Consider the following 14,451-nt stretch of genomic DNA (forward strand, 5'->3'; position numbering starts at 1 on the left):
AATCAATTCTGTATATTTTTCGCTTTTCCATAGAATGACTAAAAAAATCTTCCAAGTCCACAAAGTCCATGTTCTAATGCAATAAAATACAGAGGATTTGCAACTTAGATGGGGAATAAGACTGAAATAAGCACTGCCCTGGTCGGTTTCTGAATCTCATATAGGATGAAACAAGAAAATACGACTTCCTAGTTAATTAAATCCATTTTAAACAGATGGCAGAGAAAGACGCATGATGTGATTTAAAAAGACAAAAAAGGCGGCCATCATGATTTTAAGCTTTTATTTGTCACCAGAACATACTTGGAAGAATGAATGTTATCACCTAAACAGTATGTATGTTGAACATTTCATTAATGTACTTTAACTCATAGTGAAGTGAATGAGCAGAAGAGTGAGGAACCATTTAACAACAGGCCAGCTTTTCTTCTAGTAGTAAATTGTTGATTGTGGAGTTACTGTAGCTTTTTGTTTAGAAAGTTTGACCTGAACAGAGTTTACATTGATGAAGTATCCACTGGAGCTAAACTTCCTTCCTGGATTGATGATATTTTTAAACTGTGGAGATCCCATTCCATCTGGAATTTGCATCTAACTTACACAATTAATAAGCACAGCTTTATTTTTGTAGCTATTTTGTAAATCTTATTGAAAGTTGTTTTAAATAAAGTTTATGTAGTGTACATGTCATATTTAGGAAGTGAGTTCTCTGGATAAACTACTAATTATGGGTAAAATTCTCTAAGCAAGTGTGAGATTTCCATTGTCAGGGCTTATAGACGACTACTGTTGATTATTGTGCAGAATAGTAGTAGGATTTATTGAGTTGTTTCGTGACTGGCAGTCACTGAGCTTCTTGGAGGACCACAAAAATCTTACTTGTAATATGCTGCAAGACTGCTTACAGGGAAAGGTCTTTGGGTAGGAGAGGCACAAAGTTACTTAAGCAGTTAAGTCATTTCTGATAGATAGGAAATTGCTGACTATGCAATCAAGATAGTTTGGACTCATCTGTTTCTTCAGAAAGTTACTGTAAGCTTAGGTGGTTTGTACTGAGTCGGGTTCATACCTGGTTGGACTGGATTTCTGCCTATTTTCTTAGTTTTGTTTTTCCATTGCATCGTCTTTATGGTTTTTTGAAGTTACTTATTTTTAAATGTATATAGCTGTCTCTTTACATGCTTATCTGAGCTGAATATCAATCCTATATAGCTCAACAAACCACCAAAGACAGATGAATAAGAGACAGCAGCATGCCATTGTGTCTTTAACCTTACACTGGTTCAGTTTTTGCTCCACTGGAAAATACCTCTTGTTTGTATTGACCGATGTGTAGTAGCCGAGCATTTCTGTTTAGAGTAAAAACTTCAAATCAGAAACCCCTATTTGTGCCACATTTAGTTGACAAACAACCAGAATTGAATACTGAAGGGAAAAATTTTAAACTCCAGTTTAAATGATAGTGATCAACCTACATTTATGCATGTTACAGAAAAGGCAGCCATAGCCAGTTCAGCAACATTGGGTTTGTTTCTTAGTCATCGCAGTTTTGGTTCAACATTAAAGCAAGTTGCGGCTTGATTTTTAGATTACAGCTTGCTTTGTGGTTAGGATTGTTCAGCGAGAGACTGAGTACTGAGAAAAACCCAGCGAGTAAATGGCGCGTGGCCGCCTGGCGTGCGTCGCTTGGCGCGGCCGCGGGATGGCCTCTCCAGCCTCTCCATCTCTCGCTCCACTTTCTGTCTCTTCCCTACTCGCAGGTAGCTACCTGGCGTTTGGCACAGCAGGCTTTTCGTGCAACATTTGCACCCTGCCAGGTTTCAGTATGCTTAATATGTCAGTGCTGTTAATGTTTCCCCAGTTCAGTCCAGCTGGGGTGGGGGTCGCAGACCAGGTACACGTTTGCTTGTTACAAAAATTGAATGCGCTCTGAGCCTCCTGTTATGGAACAGACTTCCATTACTGCCAGGTCCGTCCCCTCTTCCTCTGCCAACACCCTTTTGACGGAGGCCTGTTTCTTTCTTGAGAGGGATGTTTTTGTCAAGCTGCTTTGAAAAACGAACAGTCTCCTTCCTTTTCTATTCCCCCCCCCCCAACCCCAAACCCAAACCTTTGCAAAATGCTTCTTAAATTCACTGCTGGACTATCTAACCAAGTTTTTGTTTTACCACAGAAAGATTTCTGAATCTGCCAATTAAAAAAAAAGGCAAAAAAAAAAAAAAAAAAAAAAAAAAAAAAGCTTGTTTTCTAACTAACAGTACTGCACTGAAATGTGCCGGAGCTGTGAGGAAGGGATGTTGGAGGGTGACATAGAGGGGAGTGGCAGGGAAGGGATTATGCATCAGCAACGATTAAAGAGGTAGCATAGCCAATATACCCACTCTGTAAAAATACAAAGTTCTTGTTTCAACTAAGGCTGTATAAGCACGCTTTCGTGCAGTAACAAATGTCGATTTTAGATATTAGTTGTCAGGAAGTGACCTAATGTCTTGCTTTATAGATATTGGCTTAATACATTCATATCTGTATTTCTGTTGATTGAAAATTGTAAAGTACTTTGTATATTAGATCACTTCCTGTAAGAAAAATGAGCTTTGTGGAATGGCTTAGCACATTCCAAGAGTCTCAAGTCTAGAATCAAAATCATAGTGGGATCTTAGCTGCTTAGTGTTTTAACTGCAGATCCTCCCCTCTTTTTTTTGGTGGTTGGGGGGGGATTATGATCTGCTTTTATTTTCACAGTGTCTTATCTCTGTATACTTAGTTGGCACACTAGTATATCCAAAAGATACATAAAAGAAAGTAAAGAACATACCATTTATATCAAAATTAATGATTGGACTTTTGAGACAGAGAGAAAGCAAATTTTGGGTGGAGTAAAGTATTTCTTTGGATTACAAGCTTGCTTAGAAAATTCTGTGCTGCAAATACCACATTGTGAGTGTTCCCTCTTTGAACTTTTAATTTTAGCATTCTGTAAAAATGTGTTCACAATTTTGTATTTAAAAGCACAGAAACATTTATTTGAGAAAGAAATTCAACAGAAACAGAATTACAGCTTTTAAAAAAATCAGATTCTTCATCTGTTTTGTAATTTGCTAGTTTTGTGTGTTTATGTGTGCAGTTTGATTATGGTCAAATGTGCCATATTCATGGACATTTAAGGCAACAGACATTTTAATAAGAAAAAGAATAGTCAGTTGTAAATGTTCCAAAATGATGCTTTAAAAGCACAAAAAATTCCGTCACTGGACACACTTTCCAGTATCTGACATGGCACTGTTCCTAAGAGATGGTTAGGAAAATAAGGCATGTTCAAAGCCCTGTGCTATACTCCGGCCCTTCGCTGTGACACACTAGCTCAAAACCTGAAATCGCAACTTTCATAAAAGCAAATATTATGTGGAGCAGCTTTGCCATTTTTGCTGGTCAAAACTGTGCTACAAACTAGGCTTCTGACCTGTTCAGCCCCAGTGTACCTCTGAGAGCACTGTTGTGCTTGTAAAACATTAGTTGATAAAACATGAAGCATCATGTCCAGAACTGGGCATGTGTAATTGGTACAGCTTAGGTTATACAAATTGTGGTTGAAAGCTTTAAGTCCCTAGAAGTCCTAGTAGAGATACTTCTGTAGAAAAGTGGAATTACTTTAAAATGGTACTTTAAGTTTCGCAGGCTTAGTAAAAACTGGAGCAGTCTTATTCTGAAACATCTGACAAATGCACTGGTCCTGATAAGACCCAGCAGAGCACCGGCACCTCCACTCGCTGCTCAGGGGTGATGTTCATATGCGACTGATAGGTTTGATGTTACTAATTATTTGCCATTCTGATGGAGCAAAGTGGAGCATAGGCTCCTGCTCCAGCTTTGATGGCAATATTCATATTCTTAAAATTTAAGCGCATGACCTAGTGTTTTGGTCTGTGAGCTCTGATCAGTACTTTGCAGGATTGAGCCCGTTTCCATAGGCTCACATTAGGAGATCTGATCAGTGTTCGGTGCTTTTGTCTAAAGTTTTGTTCTTGGATTATGCTGTTAATGAAACATTTTTAATTAGATTCTGCTAGTATTGGGCAATTGCTATAAGCTTGGCCTTTTCTTTATCAGGTGGAAAGCAGTTGTTCCCATCCTTCATTCTTATTTTCAGGTTATTGCAAGCCTTTGCTAGTTCTCATGGTTGTCTCATAAAGGGAATGAAGCTTCTGGTTCTTGCTGGCTTCAATTCTAGACTTAGTAAATGTAAAGCAGTGAAATTGGCTAGAAAATAGTGAGTGGCAGGAGAGGGTAAGTGGGAAGCGACTGCTCGCTGTCTCCTCCAACGGCGGGAGGGGAGGGATGAAGCAATGCTGTGAGGTGTTGCCCTGAAACCAGTAAAAAGCAGACTACTGCACGCGGTGAGTGGGGAGCACTCGGGCCTCAGTGTTCACACAGGTTGCTGTAGATGCTAAAAGCTCACAGGGCAGTGTGACAATTGCACAGAAGTAAAATGTATCAGTTGCTTCTAAATTTGGGAAGTTGCTGAGCCACACGCTGTTGAATCTTCCCCCAGCTCTTGGGGAAGTTTCAGGGTGTGCTTTTCCCTTTTCTTAGGTTCTTCTCTTGGTGTCTGCTGTTGGGCACTTTTTTCTGGAGAGGAGATACTAGATGGTTCTGTGGTCTGCATATAATAATTCTCACATTTCTTAATTAGCTAAAATTTTAAATGTATATTCATGTGTCACACATTTTATATGTTTACTCTGTAAGGTAGGGCGGACTTAGAAAATTAAACACATCTATCACTTAGGAAAGGTTAATGTGTTTTCTGCATTACCAGTTAAGTATAAACTGTTCTTACAATGTGATTTACATTTATATAGATCTTTAATTTCACAGAAAGGTTTTAAATAGTCAATTGAGAAGGTAAATAAGACTACCAATCAAAAATTAAGTGAAATAAATGTCAGTTGCTTTATTGTATGAAGTATGAATTGAGTAAAATGCAACAGTTTCATTGATAGCCCCAAATAAGTCCAAACTGTTGCTTTTGACTCTGTTGCAATGTGAAGTGTTTTCATGTTTTTGTATCATTTTCAACTAATTATAACTTCCCTTTTTTGTTTTAATAAATAAATCTCCAATGCAAGCCTGATATAGTTAAATACATATGCGCTGTTTTTCTTTAAAAGTTAGGCTAGCTTCTATTGGCTTATTGGTTCTGAGTTTATTGACTTAATGTGTATTTATGAAAATATTTTTTATTTTGTCTTTTGGGTGGATATTTTTCCTGGTACGACTAGGATGGGTACAGTTTATTTTAGTGAATGTACATACCATCACACAGTAATTAGATACAGAGACCAATATGTACAGATATAACTGCAGCTCAGCATTTTCAGAATGATTTGTATACTGCAGAAAGAAAAACCCCATAGTCTTATTTTCTTCGTGTAAGCAGGAGACTCGAGGGAAGAGTGATTCAAAGGAACACATCAGAATCAAGACAAGCAGGTCTATTAGTTACATGCATTTTGATGAACACATGTTAAATGAAGTTGAATTTTTGAAGCTTAGACGGGTTCAGAAATATGTCACTAAGAGTTTGTGCTCTCTAGCCTTATGCAGGTGTTGTGTGTGGTGCATGGCAGATACTTGAGCTTCTGTCACTCAAGTTTTGCCAGCATCTTGTGTGCATCTTTCACACATGCAGTCAGGAACGATTATGGTCTTGAATTAGAGTTGAAAACTAAGTAACTGCTGACATGGTCACACTTCAGCCTTAATCTTGAAATAATGAGGGAAAACCTGTCTTTGGTTTTTTGTAAATAGGAAACAATCTCTTTGCTGTCTTCAAATGGCATTTAAACCAGTAAGGGTGGTAAAGATTAGTTTTAATTTCACATTAAATAGCTTTCTAATAGATAACATCTTTATGAGAATTCCTAGACTTTATGTAAGGAGGATAATGCACTTTGGCTTGAGCAGGAAAAAAAAAAAGATGGACCCTGCTGACCCTTGTAATTTGAGAGTCTGAATCTGCCTTCTATACTGGCCTGGTATATCAGGGGGTATTGGTGGCTGAAAAGAAAAACTAAAATACACTAGAAATCACTTTACTGTTAAACCAGTAAAATCTGGAGTTTGTGAGTCAAGCTTTGTGTTGTGTTCAACTATACCTTGTTATTTGGAAGAGTATAGTTACATGCCATGCTTTGGCTTTGGTAGGTGGTAGCAATGATCAGAAGGGATTCTCTTCTCTTCTGCAGTTTTCCTGAGTGCTTGCCCTCCCACCCCCATCACCTTTCTGTCCTCATTCCAAATTTTCCTAAAACATCAGCCTTTAGCCAGGTGATATTAAACAATGGGGATGTTGCAGTCCTGCAGGTAGAAAGGATTTGACCTCTCTTGGATGATTGATTGGTGACTCGGGTTTACATTCATACAAATCTATGCGCTTTGGTTTAGGAAGGATTTGCCCCCCATCAGATAAGTAATGACTATGGGATTTTGTTCTGCTTTCCACTGCAACATGGTCACTGAGATCACCTTCAGGATGTCTTGCCAGACCGGTCACTTCACACAGTTGTAGTGTTGGACATTGGAAGACATGGTCCTTGCTTGTGGAATGCAACTGAAGGTTGAAACGGTTTATCTGAAGCCTTTCATTTTACTCTACAGCTATCAGGGGAAATGGTTTGCTTTCTGACAAGAGGTTAGATTAAACATGTCAACATCTCCTTTCACCTAAAATTCTGTGAAACTCTTCAACAATTGTTATGGAGTATGGCTGACATCTGGAAAAAGTAATATATAGAAGTACAAGGTGTGATGCAGGCATCTTCTGATTTAGGGCTATTTTAAACTAGGAGCACTATTGAAATATTTGAACACAGTGTTTAATCTCCATCAATAGCTGGCAATCTCTAGCTTGTCTAGTCTCTCCTATACAATTTTCAACTCTGAAGGCCCTTAGGTCCCACCTGCTTTGTAACATACTCGTTGAAGATCTTTTGGCTTTTTCTTCCATATTCTCATCTTTGTTATTCTCTCTACAAGATTAATGTGATGTGGTGTATTAAGCTTACTTCATTTATCTTTTTTTTTTTTTAAAGTGACATCAAGGTTTGTTTTTTTTTTAAACTTTTAAAATTAGTTTTGGATGTACCTCTTGCTTTGTATTTGTTAAAAATGACATCTGGTACCTTTTGTATGCAAAACAGCAATTTATCTTTCTTAGAAGACGATCCGTTAGCTCAGTTCACTTAATTCATTCTATGAAGTGATGTGTGGTCGTGTAAAACGTGTTCTTTAATAGGTGGCTACTTGTTGTGTGCAGTTTAATTAAATAAAAATCTAAGGATATTTATAGGAGTTAGGCCACCAGAAATACTTCATAGTGCCATGTTGTTTGTAGCAAGTTCTTGCAATGATCTATTGCATACTGAGGTTCATGTATACTTTTGATTACAATCTTGCAGGGTTTTGCTGTGCACAGCTCTTCTAAGTCCAATTTGTGTTTTTAACGTTATCTGCAGAAGAGTTTTCTCTAGTGAACAGATTTTAAATTGATCTGATGCTTCCGGTTTATTTAGGAGAAAGCAACTGATCCTGACAGCAAACAAGTTTGATGAACTAAGTTATATAAAACAGGCTAATTTTTCCATCTTTTAGTAATGATGCAGTAACATTTTGCACTAAGTAATGACCCTTCATCTAAGGATAGGGAATTTGAAGGATTATTTTATCTAAGGGAGGGAAAGGAAGGGGTGTGGTAAATCTCAAAAGAAGAGAGCATTTGATACTACCTTTAGAAAGCACTGGTAGGACTTTGAATTAGGAATTTGGATTTCTTTATATTATTCAACATACCAGTTCCTTTTTCTCTTGATTTTTGAAATATTCAAGACAGAGATGTATTGCTCCTACTTGGAGAACCACTTCAGGTGGTCTTTCTAAAAAGTGTGTTTTTGTAAGCGTGGTTTCCTGCTTTATTTCCAGTCTTCCCTTTGTTTTGGGATTGGCAAACACCTGTTTTTTCTTTGACTAATATTTTTGAGGTACCTTTAATAAAGAATTTAATTGAAACCATCTATTTAGGGTCCCTTTTATAGTAACAGAGTTTAATGTTTCTGCATTTGCATGCTTCCAAGTATTTTTAATTCATTTCTGTGTAAATTAAACAGCTAACCCTGAGAGAGACATGCAATCACTCCAGTGAAGTGATTATGAATTCTGCACTTAATGTTGCTTCAAACCTGAGAGCTGGGCAAAGTGGAGCCCACGGATGAGTGTTAGTACGCTTTTCTGGTGAGAAAATGGACCTGAAACAAGGTGGCTGTGTGAAACCTGATTCCCAAGAGTGACGGTTCACGCCTAAAGTTGAACTAAAACAATTTTTCAGTGACTTTCTTAGGCCTGGCTTAAGTTTAGGGATTAGTCAGGCTTTAGTATTGTATTTTTAGAAGTACCGATGGATGGGGCACTTGCGTTTACAAGGTTTTTTTGTAATGCGCTCCCTAAGAAAACAAGTTGGAAGGGGTTTTGCTTGTTGCTTTTCCTGCTAGTGGCTGCTTTTCAGTTGTGGTTATCAAACTGTCATGTTCATGAACATCTAGTGCTGCATTTTCTGAGTCACTCTACCTGCAAGGGGCTGTTTTAGAGTAACTGCTGAGGTACGGTTTCGGTGCCAGAAGTACAACCGCAAAATGATCCTGATGACTGTCTGACTGAGTTGATCGTGATCAGTTGTTGCCTTCCTCACTTTATTTCTTAGACTTAACCTGGCAGCACGTCGGCAGAGTAGCTAATATGGTGCCATCTCAGAAACCAGTAGCTGAACTGGAGAAGATGGAGATGAGTGCAGGCACTGTAAAGGAGCTCCAAATACGAGTCTCAGCTAGGTAATCCTGAGCTCAGGGAGCTGTGAATGGGATCACTTTGGATCATGTACTGCAAAAGGTGTCCTATTTAGCAACTTGTAACAGTTTCTGGTTATAAACTGGAGTTTGTCACTTGGTGGTCAGAGAGCCTGCGAGGAGGCCTGAGCGTGTTGGCCAGCTCCCAGCAGCTGGGCTTTGGACCATGGAGGCAAATATTAACGTCATTGTACTGAGCATTCCTTTAAAAGCAAACGAAAAAAGAAACAAAAAAAGGTAAGTTTTAATACACTGAACAGAGGGAAGAGCTCTAAGGATCATCCTTTTTTTGTGAAGAGGAGACTAAGGTCTAAGATCTGGCTTGTCCAGCATATGAAGATAAAAGCTGATAAGTGTTTCTCACTGTGATGTGTTCACAGTGAGGTGTTAATATGAACTCTCATGAGGATGAAAAGATATCTGTGTCTTGTTGACAGAAGACTAAATGGCAGTAAATTAGCTATAAATAAATACTGGCTTGAAATGAGAAGGCGGCCCATACTGCCTGCATCGGCTGAGTGCAGGACAGCGCTTCCAGGTGCAGTGGGAGAGGTGCTACTGATGAAGCTCCACCTGAAATCTTGCTGCTTTTGTTCTCAGGAATAACTGTATTTAGTGCTGTGATGTGTAAAACAGTCACAGGGAATGTGGTACATGCAGGATGTGTCTTCTGTTATGCGTTTGCATGCCTTTCCCATGGAGGGGAAGGATAACTAGTAGAGAAACAGTGATAAAGTTATATTGAGAAATGCTACTTATGATAAGAAAAAATTACTGGGAGCTGCTTTTTATGCCTCCTTTCTGATAATGCCATGAGGATAGCCAATGTGTGTCATTGTCTTCTGGAAAATGACGGTACGGTTTGACTTTCTCTGATGGCTGCCTTGTTTCATTTTTCTGAAATGCCACGTTGCTGGTAGGAAGAGAGCCATATACATACAACCTGTGCTCGCAATCTGGGAATTGGCATAGCGACATTGTATTGCTAAGCAACAGTTGGCATCATGCTGTCTGTTAGAGCCATTCCCCGTTTGTTTTCTTTGCCTGAAGAATCCAGATCAGCATCTAGCTGACGGTTTAAGTAGTGAAAAAGAATGGTAGATTGATATCTTACTTTACAGAAAGTTTGTAATTCTTTTTGTTAGTAAAGCATTAAATAACAATTCAGAGAAATGCAGTCAGGATGTGCTTTTTTTCATCCCTAGGACAGCGAACCCTAATGATCTTGGTGCCTTGCAATAGGATGTCTATCATGTGAAGTGAGGCCAGTTTCCTATACAGCCAGCAATGCCATATCTCACCAAATACAGCATGAAATAGCTACATTACGTACAAATGTGCATCTTTATACTAGTGGATTGTAGGATCAAAATAGGTCTTAATTATTCTCTTTAGTGTGTATATGCACTGTAGGATTTAACCTCAAAAGATGAAGATTTGTGCACTGTAGAGCAATATTGATAGCCCTGGATTTTAAATGCCTTTTTTTTGGTTAAGGGAAGACTTCCTTTGCTGCTTCTGCAAAACCTGATTGTATACTTGCTTAGAAGGAAATCACTTAAAAAATATATATAAAAATCCCAATGGGAGACACTACTAGTTAAGCAGCTCTGGGTGGCTACCTGTTGTTTTAACTTTTGTTTAGTTATTGACAGTACTAAGTGGAATTTGTTGCTAAACTTGTTAGCTAAAGGTCACATATGCACTGAAAATTCATCCTCTTTTCTCTCTTGATTTGTAAGACCTGGATAATTTTTGTTCTATATAAATTTTGGGGGTTTTTGGTTTGGTTTGGGGTTTTTTTTCAGGGTGTGTATGTGTGTGTGTTTGTTTATTTTCAATGCTTTTGTGAATCTCCGTTTTAGTAACTACAGTGAATTGTACAACAGTCCCAATTTCCGGTTTTTATTAGCTACTTTCCCAGCTACTCAGTGATGTGGGGTCATTCTTACAGTATATTTTGACCAAGTTCAGGAAAGAGGTATTTTGCCACTTCCTCTGTTGAGACTTTTCCTCTGTCTAGCAGATCTTGTTGTAGCACTTGTATTAGTTTTCATTTTCCATTTCTTTTTATTTTGTTTCATGCTTAGCTTCCAAGCGTACTTCACACACTACATTTGCTTCTTCCTTTGCTGTGCTCCAGCAACCTTTGTATAAGTACATATGCATAGACATTAATATAGCCTTCATTTAATGGGTAGTTAGACTGTAAGCTCCCTTCATCTTCTGAAATTATTTCTGGTTATTCTTGCTGCCATTTGTTAAATCTTATGTTTCTTTTCTAATGTGTCTTTCTGGTATTTCAATTTGCAGAACAAATGTGTTATGCTATGAGTGGTTGTAAAAATGAGTGTAAAATAGTGAATGTTTTGCAAGGAACTGATTGATTGTGTGAATCTGTTCACAAGCTCCACTGGTGTGATGTACCCACATGCAGAGATATGTTTTCCAATGATAAGGATGAGCCAGAAGACTAAGCACTGTTCCTCGTACTATTTGCCAGTTGACTTTTCAGTGAAGTTCAAGGTCTTACTACCTGCAGGAGAGTCTAAATGCCCTAGCACTGTATAGTTCAAAGACATTCTTAAGCAGTTGATTTTGCTCTTGAGTATTTGTTAGATGGTAAAGGTTGGAGCTAAAGGGAGCTTCAGATGGGAAATTTTCAAGTGGCAAGTTTCTCAAGAATTTTTTTCCTGACAGAAATACGTATCAACTGGGACTGTTGGCCTGGCAATATTCCGAAATATTTTTACATGCACTGTTGTCCAGATTTTTGTGGGCTTCCTCCAGACTTTTCCTTCGGTATCATTCAGAAAACTTGGAAGTGGGTTTTTGCTTTGTGGGTTTTTTTTTAACCTATCACTTTTTAAAGGTTGTTGCTTTTGGAGGATGGTAAAGTTTGTTGGTGTGTTTTTTTTTTGTTTGTTTGTTTTTTGTTTTTTTTTTTTTCTTCCCTGTAGGGGAAACTGTTTTGCCAGGACCTGAGCTGTGTGATGTATACCCAAGTTCTGGTAATATGAATCATGGCATTGAATGATGCTATCTGTAATTTCAAAAAAGTAATTTTGGGGACATCTGGAAAATGATAGAGTTTTTTGTCAGTAGAAAGATCAGGATAGAAGGACTTCTACAATAGGACATAAGCATTGCTTGCTTACCATACTAGGTACAACTTAGAATATTTAATAGGCACAATCTACTTCTGCACTGTTGACTTCAGTGTTGGAAAGCACTGTAATCTGTGTATCTCCTGTTTTGGGATGATAGCTCCATTTTACCATATGAAAAGCTTGAAGTGTAGAGTGTGAGACAACAGAAGACTCAGAAGTAAAACCTTGTACTGTGTTAATCTAACGACATATTAATACCTGTTTCCTACCTGTAGGAAATCTGTCCAGTCTAAGTCGTCTTGGCCTGAGGTACAATAGGCTGTCAGCAATTCCGAAGTCTTTAGCAAAATGCAGTGAACTAGATGAACTGAACCTGGAGAACAACAACATTTCTACTTTACCAGAGGTGAGAATTAGAGGGAGTTGACTGGGGAGGGAATGTGTTGTAAGGCATCAGTGTTTTGTAGAGGGATTGGAATATGTGAAGTTACTTCATCTTGCATCATAACTCTGAGCCATACCCTTTGTTTTAATCTGCATGTGTGTAATGTGAAATATTGCAATTCTGTACATATTAGGTGTATCTAACTAGTATAGAACAACTAATGTCATACAACTTCAGTTAAAAGTGGGAGCAATTCATGTGATTGCATTTGCTGTCCTGTCTCTTTAGAAAACCTTAAATAAGGAGTCCAGTTTCCCACCATTCAAGCTAGATAAGTGTTTCTCAGTGTTTCTGTTTCATGGAGGTGGGGAAGAAGTAGAAAAAAGAAAAATGGGATATCTCTTTCTCATCTTATTGAGGCAAGAATGACCTTTAAGAGAGTGAGTAAAGCTTGTCACAACTACTTGGCCTCAGCATTCTCATTTTAATGTGGAAAAGTGTGCTGTTGACACCAATGTGCTATCATCTGGCAATTCATTGACACACCTTCCATCAGTTATGAAAAGTAAATATTTGCATCATTTTTCAGTTTCCAGTGACCCTAGGAGAAAGGAGAAGAGAAAACTGTTTTCTTGCTTTTCTTTTCATAGCTGCTGCACTTGATTGTCTTACCTTGACCTTTCTTGCCTCAGGCTTAGTGTGGAACCATGGAAAATGTTAATAGGTAGAAGTTCTGGAGCTACCTTGTCAGTCTCTTCAATTAACACATTCCCTGAAGAGAGTGCTTTACTAGCTCTGGGGTGAAGAGGCAGAATGTCCTAGTCCCCAGTGCATCTGTATGTTTTTGTATACTCCTTCTCTAGAGTTGTCTGAAATGTGCCTCTGTGGACTCCAGTTTCACGGTCCTGGATAGGTAGTTGGTTACAGACCATTTTTTAAATACAGCTTTGATATCTGCAGACTTTGAAACTATTTAAACTGCTGGGTTATACCTTCAAACCTTTTTGTTTTCTTAATTTCTTGAGACTATTTATCAGGGCAGCAGAATGTGAGATGCTTGGCTGCATACTGTATACTTTTAGTGTTAGTAACCATTTAGAGAAAAAACTTTGACTTGAAGCATTAGTGCCTGGGAAGAATTGCTCTGATGACAGAAGAAAATCTGTGCTTGATTCTTATTTTGGATATTTCTTCCATTGCTTTAGAACTTCTTGAGATGAAGTCTTCAGGACGCAACATAGAGTTTATATTCTATTCTGTTTTAATGATGGTCCAAACTGCTTTCCTAAGCTGTCATCCCCACCCCACCCACTCAAGTTGTATAAATTACTAGTATAAAATGAGTTAAAATCTTATCTAAAGAGGTATATAGGAAACTATACATAGAAGAAAAAACCAAAATGCATTTGGCGTTAGGCAAAGTACTCAAAGTAACAAAGCGCAGTAAGTAACAACTTTCCTTCAGATAGATTTCTGAACTTGGCAATGATAGACTGAAAACAGAGAATTTAATAAATGTTTGGGTAAAACTATCATTTAAGAAAATGCTACTGAGTGAAAGCCACCAGGCTGCTTTTAAGATGAGAGCTAAACTAGCCCACCCCACCCAGACAGATTATAAAAGCAACTACAGTATAATTACAAAAAGCTAATGTGAGGGATGATTACTTGCTTTAAAATATGTTCAGTCATAATACAGAACTCTTTGCGACTGTGCTGCCGCCTTCACGTATATTTGCCAACAATATGTTAACACTTAAGCTGCTACCTTGCAGAAGTGTATAGTTTATACTGTAATCTGTTTAAAGTAAAACATTCTGTGCTATAATACAAAGAACTGTATTTGTAGAAGAAACTTCTGAATTTCAAAACATAGCTGAAGCTGCTGACACAATGCCTAATAAATATTTTATCTTAAAAGGATGGGCTGGGAGAAGGCAGCACTGCCACAGCTCTCAGATGTAAGAGCATTGTTCTCTTTGTACTGCCAAAGCTCTCTCGCTTTCCTTCAAATGTGTTTAATTACTCTAGGCTATTAGAGTGTATTAGCTAACATATTTTT

General features: G+C 38.1%; 1 protein-coding gene across 8 annotated transcripts in view; it reads left to right on the forward strand.

Moving 5' to 3' along the window:
- Positions 1-14,451, forward strand: part of SHOC2 (SHOC2 leucine rich repeat scaffold protein) — a 71,892-nt gene that overhangs the window by 43,575 nt on the left and 13,866 nt on the right. For all 8 annotated transcript variants that reach the window (XM_049810233.1, XM_049810232.1, XM_049810235.1 and 5 more), the window contains one exon: positions 12,280-12,410. In XM_049810233.1, coding sequence (XP_049666190.1) covers positions 12,280-12,410 — 131 coding nt within the window. The remainder of the gene's footprint in view (positions 1-12,279; positions 12,411-14,451) is intronic.

This window comes from Accipiter gentilis, chromosome 9 (genome assembly GCF_929443795.1).
Source record: "Accipiter gentilis chromosome 9, bAccGen1.1, whole genome shotgun sequence".
Taxonomy (NCBI): domain Eukaryota; kingdom Metazoa; phylum Chordata; class Aves; order Accipitriformes; family Accipitridae; genus Astur; species Astur gentilis.